The following is a 17,692-nucleotide window of genomic DNA, read 5'->3' as shown; positions in this document are numbered from 1 at the left end:
TGTCCCTTGTCCAGTGATGATGGGAACACTGTCAAAGCTGAATAGACCTGAATCTGAGGCAGCTTTGATTCTTGGGGGCCCTGTCTTAGACTCAATGGAATTACCAACAGCCCCTGGGGGTGAAGGGTTGGGGGGTGGAGAGAGAAAGCAGACCAGGCTCTTCTGGGAATACCTAATATGGAGTCAGCAAGCAAATGTTTTTAAGCAGAAGATTCTTTTTATCAAATGAAATCTTAAGCAGAATCCCAGCATATAAAACAGAATGGAATTACTTTGATCTGATTGAAGTGGGGGCTGGTTTCAGAGATCATAGGCCATCTTCTTGGCCTGTCATGGAGGCCTGTGAGGCATCTCTACAGACCCTGGTACTCTGTGGAGTTTGGAAATTACTGATCTACTTTAACTCCCAAATCTCTAAGCTGAAAAGTACAAAGGGGCCCAGAGAGTTAGATAAATTTCCCAAGGCTGTGTGGTAAACCCACGTCTCCAGTGTCCCAGGCCAGCAGGCCTTTCCCTCAATTGCCTCCCTTTTTCAGCAAAATAAGACTAGAGCTGGCCAGGTGCAGTGGCTTATGCCTGTAATCCTAGCACTTTGGGAGGCTGAGGTGGGCAGATCACCTGAGGTCAGGAGTTTGAGACCGGCCTGGCCAACATGGCGAAACCCCATCTCTACTAAAAATACAAAAAAAGGCTGGGCGTGGTGGCTCACGCTTGTAATCCCAGCACTTTGGGAGGCCAAAGCGGATGGATCACCTGAGGTCAGGAGTTCGAGACCAGCCTGGCCAACATGGCGAAACCTTGTCTCTACTAAAATATAAAAAATTAGCTGGAGGAGGCCGAGGTGGGCGGATCACAAGGTCAGGAGATGGAGACCATCCTGGCTAACACGGTGAAACCCCGTCTCTACTAAAAATACAAAAAATTAGCCTGGCGTGGTGGTGGGCGCCTATAGTCCCAGCTACTCGGGAGGCTGAGGCAGGAGAGTGGCGTGAACCTGGGAGGCGGAGTTTGCAGTGAGCCGAGATCGCGCCACTGCACTCCAGCCTGGGTGACAGAGCGAGACTCCGTCTCAAAAAAAAAAAAAAAAAAAAAATTAGCTGGATGTGGTAGCAGGCGCCTGTAATCCCAGCTACTTAGGAGGCTGAGGCAGGAGAATCGCTTGAACCCGGCAGGCGGAGGTTGCAGTGAGCTGAGATCGCACCACTGCACTCCAGCTTGGTTGACAAGAGTGAAACTGTCTCAAAACAACAACAACAAAATTAGCCAGTCATGGTGGCAGGTGCCTTTAATCACAGCTACTGGGGAGGCTGAGGCAGGAGAATCTCTTGAACCTGGGAGGCAGAGGTTGCAGTGAGCCAAGATCGTGCCACTGCACTCCAGCCTGTGCGACAGAGTGAGACTCCGTCTCAAAAAAAAAAAGAAAAGAAAAAAAAGGCTAGAGCTACTTGCAGTTGCCTGAGTTAGAGAACATCTCTACAAGGTGTAAGTGACTTGTCATCTGCTCAACAGCTCAAATCATTTATTGTCAAACCATGCTGTCTATGCTTAGGCCTTTAGGACTACTAGGGTCGTGGGAGCCTCAAAGTGTATTCTGCTTGATCCGGGCCTTCTTGGGCTTGATGTTCATGCGTTTCCAGACTTCAGCTGTGGTGCGGTCTGCTTTGGTGACCCCGCTGAAGTCGAACGTGGTGATACGGGACAGGGTGCACAGCACATATTGCCTGTGGGGAAGACTCAGGCTGGGGGCCAGCACCCCCACCAGAATCCCCTTCCCCCTCCACTAGTTGCTGTTGTCTTCCCTGACTGCAAGGAATGGAGGGACTTGAGCGTAGTTTGGGAAAGATTAGGTTTATCCTGACTGAGAGCAAGGAATGCTTAGAGGTCTGTTACTCCCTTCCCAGGTCCAAGCATGGCAGAAGAATGGTCGTAGATTTCTTGTTTCTCCTCCTCCTTTCCCTTAGGGGAGCTAGGCCCTACCTCCAGCGGCAGGGCACTTACCTATACCCTTTCTCTTCCTCTATGGGGTTCCCATGGAGTGTCAGGCTCCGGAGCCGAGGAAGGACAGCCAGCTTATTCACCTCCCCCAGGTGCTGGATGCTGTTGCCGTGAAGATAGAGGACACTCAGGTTGAAGAAAGTTGTTAGGACCTGTTGGGGAGGGAAACCAAAAGCCAGGCTAGACAGGACAGGACCCTGAATCTCTGCTCAGGGCTGACTCGTGGGCAGAGAAGGAAGAATGTGGGGAACAACCTGCCCTCCACTCCAACCCTCCACAGCCATACTGTATGACTCTAACCTACTTTTATTTACCTTTTAAGACATACAGGGCATCACACTGAAAAGGAGCTGTGATCTGAGGGTCAGGAGTATGGGCCTGGGTACTGGGTACCAGCACTGCCACTGACTTGCCTCTCCTGCCTCTCTCTCAGCCTTAGTTGCCCCTTCACTGAAGACCTTTCCAGCTTTGGTCATCTACGATTCTATCACAGCAAGCAACAGGAAGACAGAGCACCATGCTAGGCACATAAGAAGCTTTTAAAATACTGGTTAAATTAAGATCACCACACCAGGGGAATAGTTTCCAAGTCATGCTCCAGCTCCTTTCCCCTCTTAGGGATCTTGGACTAGAAAAGGCCAAACTTTGTTTATTTCTTAAAACTTGAATCTGAGTTCCCAGAAAGTAAGTGCTATACTTTTATTGACTACCTCTTCCACAGGAGAACCCAGCACAGGACACAGTGGGTGCACAGTGACAGTTACAATTTTACTTCAGCCTCTGATGTGCCAGTTGTTTGTTGGTTTTCATGTATTTTCCTTTTTTTTTTGAGACGGAGTCTCACTCTGTTGCCAGGCTGGAGTACAGTGGCGCAATCTCGGCTCACTGCAACCTCTGCCTCCTGGGTTCAAGTGATTCTCCTGCCTCAGCCTCCCGAGTAGCTGGGGACTACAGGCGCCCGCCACCACACCCAGCTAATTTTTTGTATTTTTAGTAGAGACGGGGTTTCACCATGTTGGCCAGGATGGTCTCGATCTCTTGACCTTGTGATCCACCCACCTCGGCCTCCCAAAGTGCTGGGATTACAGGCGTGAGCCGTTGTGCCCGGTGGTTTTCATGTATTTTCATTCAATCCTCACAAAACCTTTATGGTACTGGCATATTATCCCCATTTTTCCGACAGGGAGGCTGCAGTTTTGAGAGGTTAGGTAGCTTGCTCAAAGTCACAGTCAGTAAGAGGCAAACCCAGGATTTGAACCTACATCTGTCTGGCCCCCCAGTCTTGTGCTTTGGACTGCACCATGCTGCCTCACTACTTCCTTGATAACATGTAGGAGTGGAGAGGTTGGGGGCTGAACAAAGTGGCTTCAGGCTCCCCTGACTGGATTCCTACTGTTAGGAACTCACAGGGTCAATGGAAGTCAGGTCATTAAAGGACAGGTCAATCCAGGCCAAGTTCTCTGGGTGCTCCAACAGCTGTGAAGCCACCTGGTTGAAGTCTCTCAGATCATTGAGAACATTGTTATTCAGCCACAGGGACTGGGTCAGTGATTTCCCCGACTTTGAACGCTTCAGTGATCGTAGTCCTGTCCTTGGCTCCTCATTTACCAGATCTGTGGGGACAAAGTGAGACTTGGGTATCATCTTTGCTTTTTTGGCTTTAGGGGGTGGGAAGGAACAGAGCTGGAAAGATTAGCCATCCAGGCTGTAGCTGGAGGGTCTGGAAGGGCCACAGCCCTGTGCCTGAGTCTAGTGCAACCCTGTCCCACAGCTTCCAGCAATCAGTAAGTTTAGACTAAGGGCTAGTGACTTCTATCTCAAGCTCTTGGCTTTCCAGGTCACATGGACTTCTGTACCACTGGGTCTTTTGTATACCAAACTAGTGTGGGGTTGAGAAAAACTTAAGAACCAGAATTGTTGGGCTTGAGCTGAGTAGATGATAGCACAAAATCCTGAATTAACTACTGGTAAAGCCTATAGAATTCACTTCAGTGGAATACACTCTGATATCCTCCCTCTCTTTCCATTAATGTTGAGTACCTACAGTATGCCAGGTACTGGATATACAGTGATAAACAAAATGAGAGACAGTCTGTTCCAGACTTTGTATGAATAATAGGGCAGAGAGCAGACATTTGTGCCTTGGCGGAGCTTATATGGGCAAGATGGGAGCAAGCTGGCAATATGGTGTGATAAGTGCTATATAATAGTTGTAGCAGCACAGAAGAGAGGCTATTGACCCAGTATGGGAGCTCAGGGAAGTTTCCCAGGGAAGGTGAAGCCTGAGCTGAATCTCCGTGGATTAGGAGATGTTTATCAGGCAAAGGGGTAAAAAGGCGGGGAACAGCATGAAGAAAGGTATAGAGGTACAGAACAGCCAGGGAGTCTGGGGCGGGTTTGTGTGCCTGCACAAGTGCTCGCAAGCACTGCACAAGGGGGACAGAGGAAAAGGAGGCAGAAATCCAGTCAAAAGTCTCGAATGTCAGGCTAAGGATCTTGGGCTTCACCCTGTAGGTAATGGGAAGGCACCGGAGTGTTTAAAGCAAATGATTCAAATCTTTTATTTCAGAAAGATCACTCTGAAGTGTCAGTGTGGAATATGGATTTTAGGGAGTGAGTTGGACTGAATGACCAATTTGGCTGTTTGAGTCATCCAAGCAAGACATGAGAGGGCCCTACAATCAACATAATTTGGTTGACTGGATGTAAAGGTAGAAGAATATTAAAGGGTGGTTGCCAGTTGTATTAACTGGTAAGGAATTACAGAAGAAGAAACAGCATTGGGAAAGTGATGAGTTCAGGCTTAGCTTTGGTGTATTTGAGGTTCCTGTACAAAAAGGTGGAGAAGCCAAATAGGCAGTTGGAGATGAAGGTCGGAAGCTCAGGAGACACAGACTTGAGAATCGTTAGCATGGAAGGCATACAAGTTAGGGAAAGAGATGAGATTCCTCAGGGAGAGTGAGGGTAGGGAGGAAGGTCAGGGAGGAAGAAGAATCCATTAGAGAAGTTAAATGATGCGGAAAAATCAGGAGAGGACAGTTTAAAGATGTTCAGGGAGTAAATAGTTTATAGTAGTAAGTTCCAGGGAGGTAAGGACTGAAAAGTAATTTTGGCAACTTAGAAGTCCCTGGTAACCTTGGTAAGGGCTGCTTCAGTGGAATGGCAAGGGCCTGGGGGCAGAAGCCAGATTGAAGTGAGTGAGTTCAAGAGTGAATGGAGGCTGGTTTCATGCCTGTAATCCCAGCACTTTGGGAGGCCAAGACAGGAGGATTGCTTGAGCCTAGGCATTTGAGACCAGCCTGGGCAACATCATGAAACCCCATCTCTACCAAAAAAAGAGTGAATGGTATAAGCAGTTAGCATAAACAACATCCTCAGAAAGTTTGGCTGAGGAGGAGAGAGAATAGGGAATAGGATTATGTTAGAACCCAGGCGTATGGAACACCCCAAACCCTCACTTCCACTTTTTCAAAATGAGGTCCAGAAAGAAGATGGGCCTTGCCCAAGTTCGAAGTCGTAGAGTCAGAACCAGATGCCAGGTCTGGCTGAGGTGACTGTATTTTTCCCATTGCTGCTAAACCTTTGGTTCCCTAGTTCACCCCTGGGGAAGGGAGTATTTAGTATTTGCTGAAGCTAGCCAGCTTTCTTCACTCTGTTCTGCTCTCTACTGGAAGGAGAGACACCCTTTGCCCTTCCACCCCCACCTCTCCTCCTCCTCAGATGCAGGTCAGGCAACATCCACCAGATGGCTCTGCCTTAGTCCTAGAGTGAGCAGGACCCACAGTTGGGGCCTGGGGTCACAGGAGGGTACTGGAACGGCGTACCCCAGCTCATGAATTCCTAATCCTGCGTCCCTCCCCACACCTCCTGAGAACCCTGGAACAGACTGACACAGATGAATCAAAATTAAGGTCAAAATAACCCCACATGAACTAGTGCCCCATGTGATAAGGTAGCAAGCAGCTTGGGGAATGCCACCAAGCATGGGCTGGAGGCCAAGCTCAGAGGGAATCACTGGTGAGACGGAGTTGCCTAAAACTTGATGCTGGCTGGAGCTGCTCTTATTAAGGATGGAGTGGTATATCCAGGCTGCCACAGGTTGCTGCTCCTCTCAGATTCCACCAACGTACTACACTGCCTGAGAATCTGTAAAGTTCCTTGTTCAGAGTAGGCCAAAGCAGGTCTGGAAGCTGGACCACAAATATCAATGCTTTGAGAACTGGGGAGCATTTAGCTCCAGGAAGATCTGGGAAACTATGTTCCTGTTTTCCTTTCTCTGAAAGGCTGCCATGTAGCTGTTGTCATGTGTCAGAATACAAGTTAGTTTGATTGAACTTCCCTGTGTCATCCCTCAACCACAAACTGGAAGGGGTTGGTAGGTGTATATGGTGGGGGACTTCCTTAACACTCTAGGTTTGTGAAAAGTTAGAGGAACTGGGTTGGTGGTAGCACAGATTAGATTCCTTCCAAAGGCACTGCCGTTTCAGATTCTGTAATATTTATTCATTCAGCAAATAGTGTGCCAAGTATCCCCAAACTCTATTGTATCCCCAAACTCTATTGTATCCCTTAACCCCAGCTATAAATAAGTGTTTCAGAAGCTCGGGGGAATCTGAAGGGACTCTGACCTTTTTGGGCCTTTGATGTGCCTCACATACCTAGCAAGGAGCACAATACCTGGCATATACATATGACACACACACACATATATAAATGCTTAATAGTAAGTGCTCAGTAAATATTGAACGGTTGAATGAAGGATGGGCCATCTGTACCAATTACGTTTTATGATGTAGAGTTACCCTTGGTACTGCTTGTCTCTCTCCCAATTCTGAGGACTCCATAGAGGGCAGAGCTACACCTCCTCCATCAGAGTTAGAAATTCCCATGATAGGTAGGAGGTATACTTCCCTCCCACCTCTGTCATTGCACCCATCTTAGAGATAGTTACTGTTGCAGCTAAAACCTCTTGTGAAACATGGACTACATCAGAAGTGATGCAGTGTACAATAAAGATCACAGTAGGTGGCTGTGTGCTCATGAGAGAACAAACGTGAGTTACCACTGTGGCTGATGATAACCCAAGTAGACCCTAAACCCAATCTAAGACTGGTGCTATTTGTCAGCTTCCCGAGCTTAAAGGCGGTGGCTACCAATTGCCTGAGAGAAGACTAAAGCCAAATAACAGTTCTGAGATAGTGGATGTTAACGTGTATTCTGTGAGGACAGATGGACTGATGCTTTAATGAAAGACCAGATAACAAAAGCCAGGGATGGCACAACTTCCCTAGGAAGAATGGATGACTCATTGGGAATATGACATGGCTGACAGCCTCCCTATGTTCCCTCCTGAAGGGACTAGCTACCCATTTACAAAGACATTGAATGGCAAAATGGGAGCGAGTGTGGACAGTGTTGGAATCTGCAGTAAGTGTAGGTGATGATGGAATAAACTTGGATTTGGCTGGAATGAGTGTGAGAAATTTGTCAGTAAATATTTAAACTGGAAATATGCCAGTTTGTTGATAAGACCCCTCATGTTTGGCCAGTCAGGATAGGCTTGTGTCTGCAGACAGAGGAGAAAGGTTTTGCCTACTTGCTGGGACTCCACAGGAGCCTGTGCTTTCCTCCTCTCTTCGGTAAAAACAGGAGAATAAAACTATTGGCTGATAGACTGGCTTCCTAGTTTTCTTCCACTTGACTTTCCTGCTGTAGCCTGGCTTCTTTTAAAGATGATCAGCTACTGTGATAGCCCCGTTTCCTTTCAGATTTGCTGCTTAAAAAACAAACAAACAGGGGCACATGTTCTTAGGATCTCCTGGGGCTGTGTCGGGGCAAAAACAAAACAAACAAAAAGACAGAAAAAAACCTCTCACTCTCCCCTACCCTCCAAAAGACAGTAACAACATATCTGCAAGCATATGGGAAGAATCTCTTTAGGCTTTTAAGTAGAAGATTATGGTTTCTCCCTAGGGACCACACTGGGCCTGCTGCCTTAGTGAGTGCAGTACTGTGCTCTGGGGGCTGACCTTGAATGACGTGGATGCTTCTGAAGGAGTAGTCAAGAGGGGGCTCCTGTACCGAAGTGTTCATATAGTCCCGTTTGTTCATAGTTCAGGCCATCATTCATCAGGTGCAAGCAGGTGCCCTGGGAGTCCGGGTTCAGCCTGGGAGGACAGAGAAAGACTGGTGTTTCAAGTACACCGGCCTTCAGGTTTCCCCATAGTCCTCCATCCTTGCTTTCTATCCTCTACTACTCTAGGCCTGCCTGGCTATATTTCCATTTTAAGATATGAATCACTCTTCCTTGCATCCATGCATGTATAGAGCACTTTCTACTTCTCAGAGCACCTTCACATCTCTTAGTACTCATTTGAGAGTTGAACACCCATTTCTTTGTCTGGAAAATGCCAAATGAAGAAACTGAAACCCAAGGGGTAAAAGGACTTGCCCAGAGTTAAGCCAATGAGTCAGTTGTAGACTGCAGTCATAATCTCCTGAATCCTACTCTGAGACCTTTTCTGTTACTCTGCAGTAGTTACTGTGGAGACTGTCTTGATACCCACCCTCTGGTGACATCAACTGGGCTATTCTATTGCTTAACAAATCCTTGAGGGCCTGTACCGCATCTGGTTGGTGTCTGACCACCCCTCTCAGTCTGGCCCAGCTGGGGATTTGCCACCTTCTCCGCTTGGCTTCTCTACCAGCCCCATTACGTTTCCATCCAAAGACCCTACTTTCAGCCCTATCCTGAATGTAGCCATACACGTATAAACATATACACACACAAAACCAGAGTCTACCTCTCACTCACCTGTCACTGATGGCTGAAACTCCACCATTAGGGATTCATTCCTGTGGGTTCAGGGATTGTTTCCGGTTAAAATGGAAATACTCCCTGACAGGGATGAACACAATGTTGTTATCAGTCACTTGCAATGTGGTGTGAATTGTCTTATCAGATCGTTTCCAATTTGTTAGCTAAAGTAAAGCTGAGGTTTTTCTGGAGACAAGGGAGAGCCATGAGAATACTACTCACCTGGGATAAAGAGAGCTGACAACACACTTTACCAAGGGGTTTGTATGTGAATCACACAAGCAAAAGACAAAATTGACAAGGATAAGGACAAGAACTTGTCCCAGTCGACCTCCCCTTTCTCATTCCATCCACTGCTGCCAACTTTGTATTATTATTTGTATTACTTCGCCTGCTTTCCAAAAGGATTTCAGGTTTACAATAATAACACAGTCATAAAACAGATGATTTGCAGAATAGTGCTGTCCACTAGAAATATAATGTCACAAATGCAAGCCATATATATAATTTAAAATTTTCTAGTAGCCAAAATAAGTAAAATGAAGTGGTGAAATTAATTTTAATAACTTTATTTTACCCAATATATCAAAAAAATCATTCAATATGTAATAAATATTAAAACTTACTGAGCTATTTTACACTTACAGCACATCCCAATTTGGACTAGCCTACCTGTCAAATGTACGTGACTAGTGGCTACCATACTGGACAGTGCAGATTGGAAAGTTAAAAATGGAAGAGAAAGATCAGAAACTAGATTACAGGAAGAGAGAGATGTGCCAGGCACTTTAAGAATCTAAGCCTACATTTAGCTCTGAAATTCCTGGCAGCCAAAGCAAAAAGAGAAACCTTGGGATTGCAGTTCTCATCATTGGATTCAAAGGATAAATTAGTTTGCAGAGACAATGAAATTGGCAAACAACCTTAAAATGGAATTTATTACTCGGCAGGCTGAGGCAGTTGGATTGCTTGAGCCTAGGAGTTGGAGGTTGCAGTGAGCTATAATTGTGCCGCTGCACTCCAGCCTGGGCGACAGAGCAAGACCCTGTAGACCCTGTCTCAGAAAAAAAAAAAAAAAAAAAAAAAAGAATTTCTGTTAAAAACCAGGGACCTGATATCTTATAATTCAGTTTAAGCCTAATACAGTTCAGGTAAATTCCTTTTTTGGCAATTTAACATATACATGGGTCAAGTTTAGTAGATTTAGAGGAAAATGAATGTCTTGTTCTGAAAAAATAGCAGTACTAGCTGAGCTTTGGGGAGGTGCCAGATTGAGTCACTTCACAGCTTAATTCTGTTATGAACTGGTCCCATGGGCATGGATTGTCAATTAGGGAGACTTGAATCTTTTAGATATTAAATCTACAGGCAGACAACAAAGAACACATTATTCTTTTGTAAAAACAGAGGAACCTGGCTGTGTACTACAGAACTAGAGGAACCTAGCTTAGACAGAAGCTCATCCCACTTCAGCACCTGCAACAGATTTGATACCTTTGCGCAAGATTGGATACTTTTCTCAAAGTAAATACTGGGTTGGTACCCCAGAGTTATGCACCACTGAACATGGATTTTAACTTAAAATACTTAAGGGCAGATTTTTACTGTTAGTTTTCTTGACTATCAGAGAACCCCAGTGCAGTTCCTAAAGACTTCTGATTTTGTGTAGCACCAGCTCCTGTTGCATTTTCTGAATGAATTAGTATTAAAAATGGAGCCCCAAGAAGCTGGTTAAATTTTTAGCCTTCTGCATTTAAGCTGTAGCCCAGGCTGTGAGCTAGTATCGCATCTTATTCATTATCCAACATAGAACCAGGTTTACAACAGGCACTCAAAATGTTTGTGGGATCAATGAATGAGAAACTGCCAATTCTGAGGATTTCTGTTTCAAAAGAGTTGATGCTAAGCTGTTCTTTCTAACAATTGGTTCCCAAGTTCAGCTGTTTCAGTCCACACCTTGTTCACAGTAAGATATTCAATTCAATTCAGCAAACATTTGTTGAGTGCTTGCTGCTCTGTGCCTGACCAGAAGAAATGGAGCCAAAATACACATAATAGAACCCTGTCATTAGCACAGAAAGACCTGCTGAGTTTCTATTGATTGTGGCAAACCAGCCTGCATCCAGTTCCAAGTAACAGCTGCCCACTTAGTGAATACTCTCTCATGTTTCAACACTCAGTTCTAGTGTACCCTCTTCTATAAAGCCTTTCTTTTCCAGATAAAATTGGTTAATGTGTCCTGTGTTAGGCTGATTGTTTTGATGATCCCTATTCATGGTCTCCTCTGTATCAATCCCTTTTTGCCTATAACATCATAGTCCCATCTCACTCTGATGCTGGGCCCAGACATGTGACTTGTTTTAGCCAATGAGATGTCGATAAACATGAAGCAAACAGAAGCTTTAAAGGAGGCCTGCCCTCTCACTCTTTGCCAGTGCCATGAGAACATGGCTGATCTGCTGGAGGGTTATGAGATGTGTAGGTGAGAGCATGCAAAAGAGCCAGAGATTCCAGCTGAAGCCATCCTAGACTGGCCCACAGTCAGCCTACCCCCAGTCAAGATCAGGAGAGTCACCCAACCCACAGATGACTGCCGACACGAGTAAGCCCAGCCAAAGCAGAACCCTCCAGCTGACTCTAAGACTTAGAAGCAATAATAAGTGTTTATTATCTTAAGCCACTGTGTTTTGGGATGGTTTATTACACAGCAATAGCTAACTTCTGCATGCCCCCACTGTACTTTGAACAAAATTTTATTACAGCCTGTTTACTCATCTGTGAATTGGAGACAAACCCTACCTTGAGAACTATTGTACATCTGGCATCAGGTGCTCAATAAATGGAAGCAGTTGTATTCTCTGTTAATTTCATTATAACCAACTTTGTTTACTCCCTATAAGCTTGAGGACAGGGACAAGACTCAGACTTCTTTCTCCCTTCTCATCATTACCCTGCATTGAGCCTGGCAAAAAAAAAAATCCTCACTAAAGGTTTGATGGACAAATGAAAATGGATGGACAATGGAAAAATGAAAGAAGAAATGAAGGAATTAATGGAGTTTTCAAGGTGTCACATAGAGAGCTTGACTGCTGGAGAGAACTGACAAAGTGTTGATGCTGCCATGCTTACTCCTGTGGCTGTGTTTTTGGAGTCAGTCTTTCCCATCTGCTATTCTGGCTTATGACCAGGAGATAATCAGATGCCAGCACCTTCATCTATCCAGACTGACTGACTTGATGAATGACTGGGTTAGGGGCATACCTGCCTTGTTTCGGAACTGGAATTTCTCATTTCCAAATTGACAGTATCTTTAATTGTTTTGTTTTTTAAGTGTAAAAGCTAATATGATAGATGAATAAAGTGAAACGACATGAAAAAGTACATCAAATAGAAACTCAAAGTTTGAATCTCCATTAACAGTTTGGGAATATAACCTCCTAGAATGTATAGCTAATAAGGTTTTACACACACACACACACACACACACACACACGCACACACATATGGTTTTCTTTTTTTTTTGAGACAAGGTCTCGCTCTGTTGTGCAGGCTGGAGTGCAATGGTGCTACCTCAGCTCACTGCAACCTCTGCCTCCTGGGCTGAGGCAATCCCACCACCTTAGCCTCCCGAGTAGCTGGGACTACAGGCACACGTCACCACACCCTGCTAATTTTTGTATTTTTTTTGAGACACGGTTTTGCCATGTTGCTTAGGCTGGTCTCAAACTCCTGGGCTCAAGCTATTCACTCACTTTGGCCTCCCAAAGTGCTGGGATTGCAGGCGTGAGCCACTGTGCCCAGCCTAGATTATGTATATTTTTAAATAAACAATATTCCTTTGTAAACCTATTTTTTAATTTTCAAATTGTTGTAGACTATTACCCTTTTTAATAGTTGCAAAGTATTTTATACTATGTATCGTACTTTATTGTTATTCACTTAATTTATTTAACCAATTCCAAATTGACAGAAAACTGTTTTCAGTTTTGGGAAATTACTAACATTTGGAATTTGATTTGTTGCTAGCCTATTCCTGCCCTCTCTCAGGCAAGTTGCGACATGATAACACAGGAAGCTTTGCGGAATAATCACATAAATCTGATAGGAGATTCAACAGCCTGGCCCGAGAGTTTCTGATGATGGACTGATGGTGGAAAAAAAATCAAAGACTGCCATGAAAAATCTGCCACATATTTAGCCAGGCATGGCAGCTCACGCCTGTAGTCCCAGCTACTTGGGAGGCTGAGGTAGGAGTATGGCTCAAGCCCAGGAGTTCCAGGCTGCAGTGAGCTATGACTGTGCCACTGCACTCCAGTCTGGGCAACAGAGCGAGACCCTGTCAAAAGAAAAAAGAAAAATCTGCCACATAATCTAATATATTCTGGGAGGTTATATTCCCAGGTGCCAAAAGGAGGCCCAAGATTCAACCTGGCTCCTGTCCACCCACCTCTACTACCATCTCATCCTCAACTCCAATTCTGCAGTCTAGCCAAATGCAACTACTCACCGTAAGTTCCCTGCAGCTGCCGCTGGGCCGCTAAGTGGAAGAGTGTCTCCTTCCAGCTCTGTCTGCTTGGAATATAGTTTTTCTCTCCTCCTTTTGCTTTGCTAATTCTTATTTCAGGGCTCAGATCAGGTTTCAACTTTTCTGAGAAGTCTACCTTTATCCTCAAATCCGTAATTGTAGTGCTATGATTGCCATGGTAGCACTCATAACACTATAATTATCTGCTTACTATCTGTATGTCCATAAACACCACCAGGGCAGAAACTATATTTTTTCTTACAGTTGTATCTCATAGTGCTGGCAAGTAGTAGGTGCTTAACAAACACATTAAAAATTGCAACTAAATAACACTACAAAGGAGAGGGCCATGAGGTTGCTGTAATTGAGGGATCTGACTTGGTCTGAACAGTCTACAGGAAGACATTCCTGAAGAAGTGACTGAGAGAAATCTAAAGGATAAGTACAAATTAACTTATGGGGTAGGGGGTGGTGTGGAATGAGCATTCCAGGCAGATGTGACTACTGTATGCAAAGGTTCTATAGTGGAAGGGTACTTGGAAATTTTGAAGACCTTAAAGGTTATATAACTGAAGGGGAGAGAAGGATGAATATGTATGGTTACGCTGGAGAGATGGGAGCAATAGAAAACCACAAAGAATTAATATTAAATGGGGGCTGGCTGGGCGTGGCGGCTCACGCCTGTAATCTCAGCACCTTGGGAGGCCAAGGCGGGCAGATCACCTGAGGTCGGGAGTTCGAGACCAGCCTGACCAACATGGAGAAACCCCGTCTCTACTAAAAATACAAAATTAGCCGGGTGTGGTGGTGCATGCCTGTAATCCCAGCTACCTGGGAGGCTGAGACAGGAGAATTGCTTGAAACCGGGAGGTGGAGGTTGCTGTGAGCCGAGATTGCGCCATTGCACTCCAGCCTGGGCAACAAGAGTGAAACTCTATCTCCAAAAGAAAAAAAAAAAATTGGGGGTGGGGTGGAGAGTGAACAATATCAGCTTTGCATTTTGAAGGATTACTCTGGTTGCAGTGCACAAATATGGCTGGCAGGGAAGGCAGGAAGGATGTGATGGTAGCTAGGACCTATATAAAAGATATTCAGGAAGTAAAGCTGATAAGACTTAATGATAGATGGGAAATGGAAGAGGTATTAACTCTTGGGTTTTGGGCTTGTGTATATTGTGGATAAAGGTAGGAGCACTGGAAGAGATCCAGGCTTGGAGGAAAGGGTTGGGATACACAGAGATTGGTTTCAATTTCAGAAATGTAGAGTCTGGGTTGCCTTTGAGTTATCCTTAAGGAGATGTTGAGGCAATTGGCTATATAGATCTGGAGCTTAGAGATGAGGGCTGGGCTGGAGATACACACTTGTGTACATTTGCATACAGGTGGAAAATGAAGTTGTGGGTGTGGAGGGGTACCCAAGAAGAGAATATAGAGTGCAGTGGCAAGAGGGCGTAGGACCAAACCTGGGAGAACTTTAAGGTAGTAAGTGGACCAATCAGGGCCAGCTAGTCACCAGCTAGAAACCAGCTAATCATGGTCACTTCAGACATGGGTGCTGTGTTAGCCCTTCTGTTTCCTGTTTAGTTAAAAATGTTCAAGTCTCATTGTCTTAGTCTCTCTAGTTCCTTTTCCCCATTAAAACTTTCAGGGGAGGATCTGAAATTCATTCCAGCTGAAGTGTAAATAATACAAAGTAGGCCATACAGGTTCCTTTTCCCTGGGGCAGTTTAACTTGTTCCTGGGAACAAGTCCTTCAGCTATAGAGGCAGTAGGCTGAAGCTAAAGAGACTTAGCTGGAAGTCGAAGAACTGGAGTCTAGTTCTAGCTCTGTCACTAATTTGGTGTGTGGCCTTGGGCAAGTCCCTTTTCTCTGGGTTTCAGTTTTCCGATCTGTGAAATGAAGATAAATATCCTTGACTCACAGAGCTGTTAAGAGTATCAAGAGAGACTGTGAAAGCACTGGGTAGGTTACTAAATGTAATAGATCTGTCGTGAGGACTAAAAAAAAATGAAGCTTTAACTGTAGAGCTTTGAGTACAGGACCATGGAGAAGGTGTGGGGAGAAAAGGGAATCTGGGGACAGATTGAGAAGGGGTTTTACTCCTTGGAAGAGGAAGGAAAGAGGCACTTCACGCCCCAGGAAGTTTCCTACATCTCTAGAATTAGGGTAGCGACTGCGCTTTACTCAAGTTAATGCTAACCGCATGTCTTGGAAGAGGGTCTCAGTTCCTCAGAGGAAAACCAACCCCATTTCTGAGGGCGTTTCTGATCTCCCAGGTTATGCCTGGAACTTGAAGCATCCGATTTTGGGAGCTTTATGTTTACGTTGGGGGCGGGGTTCGTTGTTTCGTTTTGTTTTTGTTTTTGTTTTGTTTCGTTTTGTTTTGAGATGGGGGTATCGCTCTGTAGCCCAGGCTGGAGTGTAGTTGCGTGATCACGGGTCACTGCAGCTTCAATCTCCGGGCTCAAGCGATCCTTCCACCTCAGCCTCCCTAGTAGCTGGGGCCACTGGAGCGCGCCACCAAGCCCGGCTAATTCTTTTGTGTTTTTGGTAGAGACAGGGTTCGCCATGTTTCTCAGGCTGGTCTCGAACTCCTGGCCTTAAGCGATCCGCCCGCCTTGGTCTCCCAGTGTTGGGATTACAGGCGTGAGCCACCGCTCCCGGCCCTGGGGGTGGTTCTTAAGCATCCCCAAATCTGTATGGATATATATCTCAATGCCTATCCCTCCCTCTGCTCCCCCTCGCCCAGTCTGTTCCATGTGAGTGTTGTGTCTTGTTCGCTGTGAAAGGTGATGAGGGTCGGTGGGGGATATCTCAGATCCCCGAGCAGGCAGGTTCTTAGTCGTTCTGTGAGTGCCCCTCCCTTCTCCATAGATCTCTTGTCCCCTAGAACGGGTTTCCTGTTTTCCCGCCCGACTCACCGGCAGTCGCTTCCTCTCCAGTCTTGGCGTCCCACTGCCTCAGGGTTACTCAGGGCAACTCCATGGCAACTGCTTTCGTCACCACGACCCGGCAGGCGCCGTAAGTACTGACGCAATGCTTACCGGGATCTGCAGTTTGTCAGGGGCGGGGCTCCAAGGCCGCGGGTGACGCTGGGATTTGTAGTTCTCTTTCCCTTCAAGTCCAGGCCGGGGTCCGGAAGGGGTGATACCCCTTCTCTTTCCCAGTGGCCCTCAAACTTCCTTTTCCCGGGTCCTTAAGCGGGCCCCGCCGACAGAGGCCAATCAGAGGGCAGCGCGAGGGGGCGGGGCCATAGTTTAAACTAATTGTGCGCTCACAGCGCTGGCGCTAGCCCACGAAGACGTACGATTCGGGAGAATCGCGAGGCAGAGCGAGAGCGCGCAGCCAGGTAACCGGCGCGGGCCCGCGTTTGGCGTGCGGCCTGGGCACCCCTGCGGGTGCTCAGGCCTAAAAGGGGTGCTGGAGAGGCCGGTGCGAGCGGAAGGCCTCTTCCGTAACCGAGTCCGAAAGGGCAGAATCTATGGGGGTAAGGTTTGTGAGGAGAGGTGCCTGAGGGGGAGGAGCCGGGGGGGGGGGTGCCTTAAAGGGGAGGGTCTGTTTGGGGGCGTGTCTGTGGAATTAAATCTGAAGGTGACGGGGTTCGGGGGTATAGGGCAAGTTCCCGAAAGGCTTGTAAGCGAGGGGTCGGGTCCTGGAAAATCTTTGCCTTTTATCGTTAACAATAGCAGTAGTTATGGTAGTGCAGTAGTCAGCATTTTCTGAGCTACACCGTCCACAATGACCTGCCAAATGTTTATCTTTTTAATCTTCTAACCATCTGTTATACTTTAAAGATGGGGAGCCTGAGGTTTATAATGTTTAGCTTGGCCCGGGTTACGTAGCCAGTGCGAGGTTGGCTCTACTTGGGGTTTATGGGTTGGGCATAAATGGGGACGGGGAAGGTGCTGTGTGGGGGCGCGCGTTGTCTTGGACTGGTCAGTGTATTTTGAGCCTCACTTTTCATATATGTAAACAATGACCTTACCTGCCTTACCTACTTCCTGGCGTGGTTGTCCTGGTCAAAACAGCTTAAGTCTTTTTTTTTTTTTTTTTTTAATTTTTTTTGTTTGTTTTTCATCCATGGACTCTCACAGATAACATGTTTCATACACGCACCTCGGAGAGTACAAATTTATGAGTATAAGTGATGTGACTGTGTGAAGATTGTGGGTGGGCGGGAGCCCACTGGGTTGATGCTGCCGCCTCTGGGTACTCTCTTTTGCTTACTTCTGAGTTAGCACTTGTCATTTTTTTTTTTTTTTTTTTTTTTTTTTGAGACGGAGTCTCGCCCTGTCGCCCAGGCTGGAGTGCAGTGGCGCGATCTCGGCTCTCTGCAACCTCTGCTACCCGGGTTC

General features: G+C 46.2%; 2 protein-coding genes across 32 annotated transcripts in view; one reads left to right on the top strand and one right to left on the bottom strand.

Moving 5' to 3' along the window:
- Positions 1–197: 197 nt before the first annotated feature.
- Positions 198–17,045, bottom strand: LRRC51 (leucine rich repeat containing 51). 6 transcript variants are annotated; one of them, XM_063672024.1, is made up of 7 exons: positions 14,800–14,907; positions 13,320–14,413; positions 8,810–9,866; positions 8,025–8,162; positions 3,403–3,608; positions 1,999–2,147; positions 198–1,721 (listed from the first exon to the last, which is right to left on the bottom strand). In XM_063672024.1, exons 4-7 carry the CDS (start codon positions 8,104–8,106, stop codon positions 1,580–1,582), a joined length of 579 nt encoding a protein of 192 aa, XP_063528094.1. In that variant the 5' UTR covers positions 8,107–8,162; positions 8,810–9,866; positions 13,320–14,413; positions 14,800–14,907; the 3' UTR covers positions 198–1,579. The 6 variants fall into 6 exon arrangements, with proteins under 6 accessions (XP_063528094.1, XP_054296058.1, XP_054296054.1 ...); XM_054440083.2 differs by lacking the exons at positions 13,320–14,413; positions 14,800–14,907 and adding an exon at positions 16,382–17,045 and having other exon boundaries at positions 8,810–8,850; XM_054440079.2 differs by lacking the exons at positions 13,320–14,413; positions 14,800–14,907 and adding an exon at positions 16,382–16,612 and having other exon boundaries at positions 8,810–8,893.
- Positions 16,560–17,692, top strand: part of NUMA1 (nuclear mitotic apparatus protein 1) — a 77,691-nt gene continuing 76,558 nt past the window's right edge. For 11 of the 26 annotated variants that reach the window (XM_063672018.1, XM_063672012.1, XM_054440064.2 and 8 more), the window contains exon 1: positions 16,560–16,686. The gene's annotated coding sequence lies outside the window, so the exon portion shown is untranslated. Of the gene's footprint in view, positions 16,825–17,692 lie in introns of all 26 variants that reach the window. The other 15 variants (XM_054440060.2, XM_063672004.1, XM_054440048.2 and 12 more) reach the window with 7 other exon arrangements.

This window comes from Pongo pygmaeus, chromosome 9 (genome assembly GCF_028885625.2).
Source record: "Pongo pygmaeus isolate AG05252 chromosome 9, NHGRI_mPonPyg2-v2.0_pri, whole genome shotgun sequence".
Lineage (NCBI taxonomy): Eukaryota > Metazoa > Chordata > Mammalia > Primates > Hominidae > Pongo > Pongo pygmaeus.
The sequence above is the reverse complement of the archived record's forward strand: the minus strand, read 5'-3'. Positions and strand labels throughout refer to the sequence as shown.

What these genes read in the sequence shown, in the direction of transcription:
- LRRC51 (XM_054440083.2), bottom strand. Translation starts at nt 8,106, where the DNA reads ATGAACAAACGGGACTATATGAACACTTCGGTACAGGAGCCCCCTCTT. An exon ending in ACCTGACTTCCATTGACCCT is followed by an intron (nt 2,148 to 3,402) that starts GTGAGTTCCTAA and finishes CCTCCCCAACAG; the next exon opens with GTCCTAACAACTTTCTTCAA. An exon ending in GAGGAAGAGAAAGGGTATAG is followed by an intron (nt 1,722 to 1,998) that starts GTAAGTGCCCTG and finishes TCTTCCCCACAG; the next exon opens with GCAATATGTGCTGTGCACCC.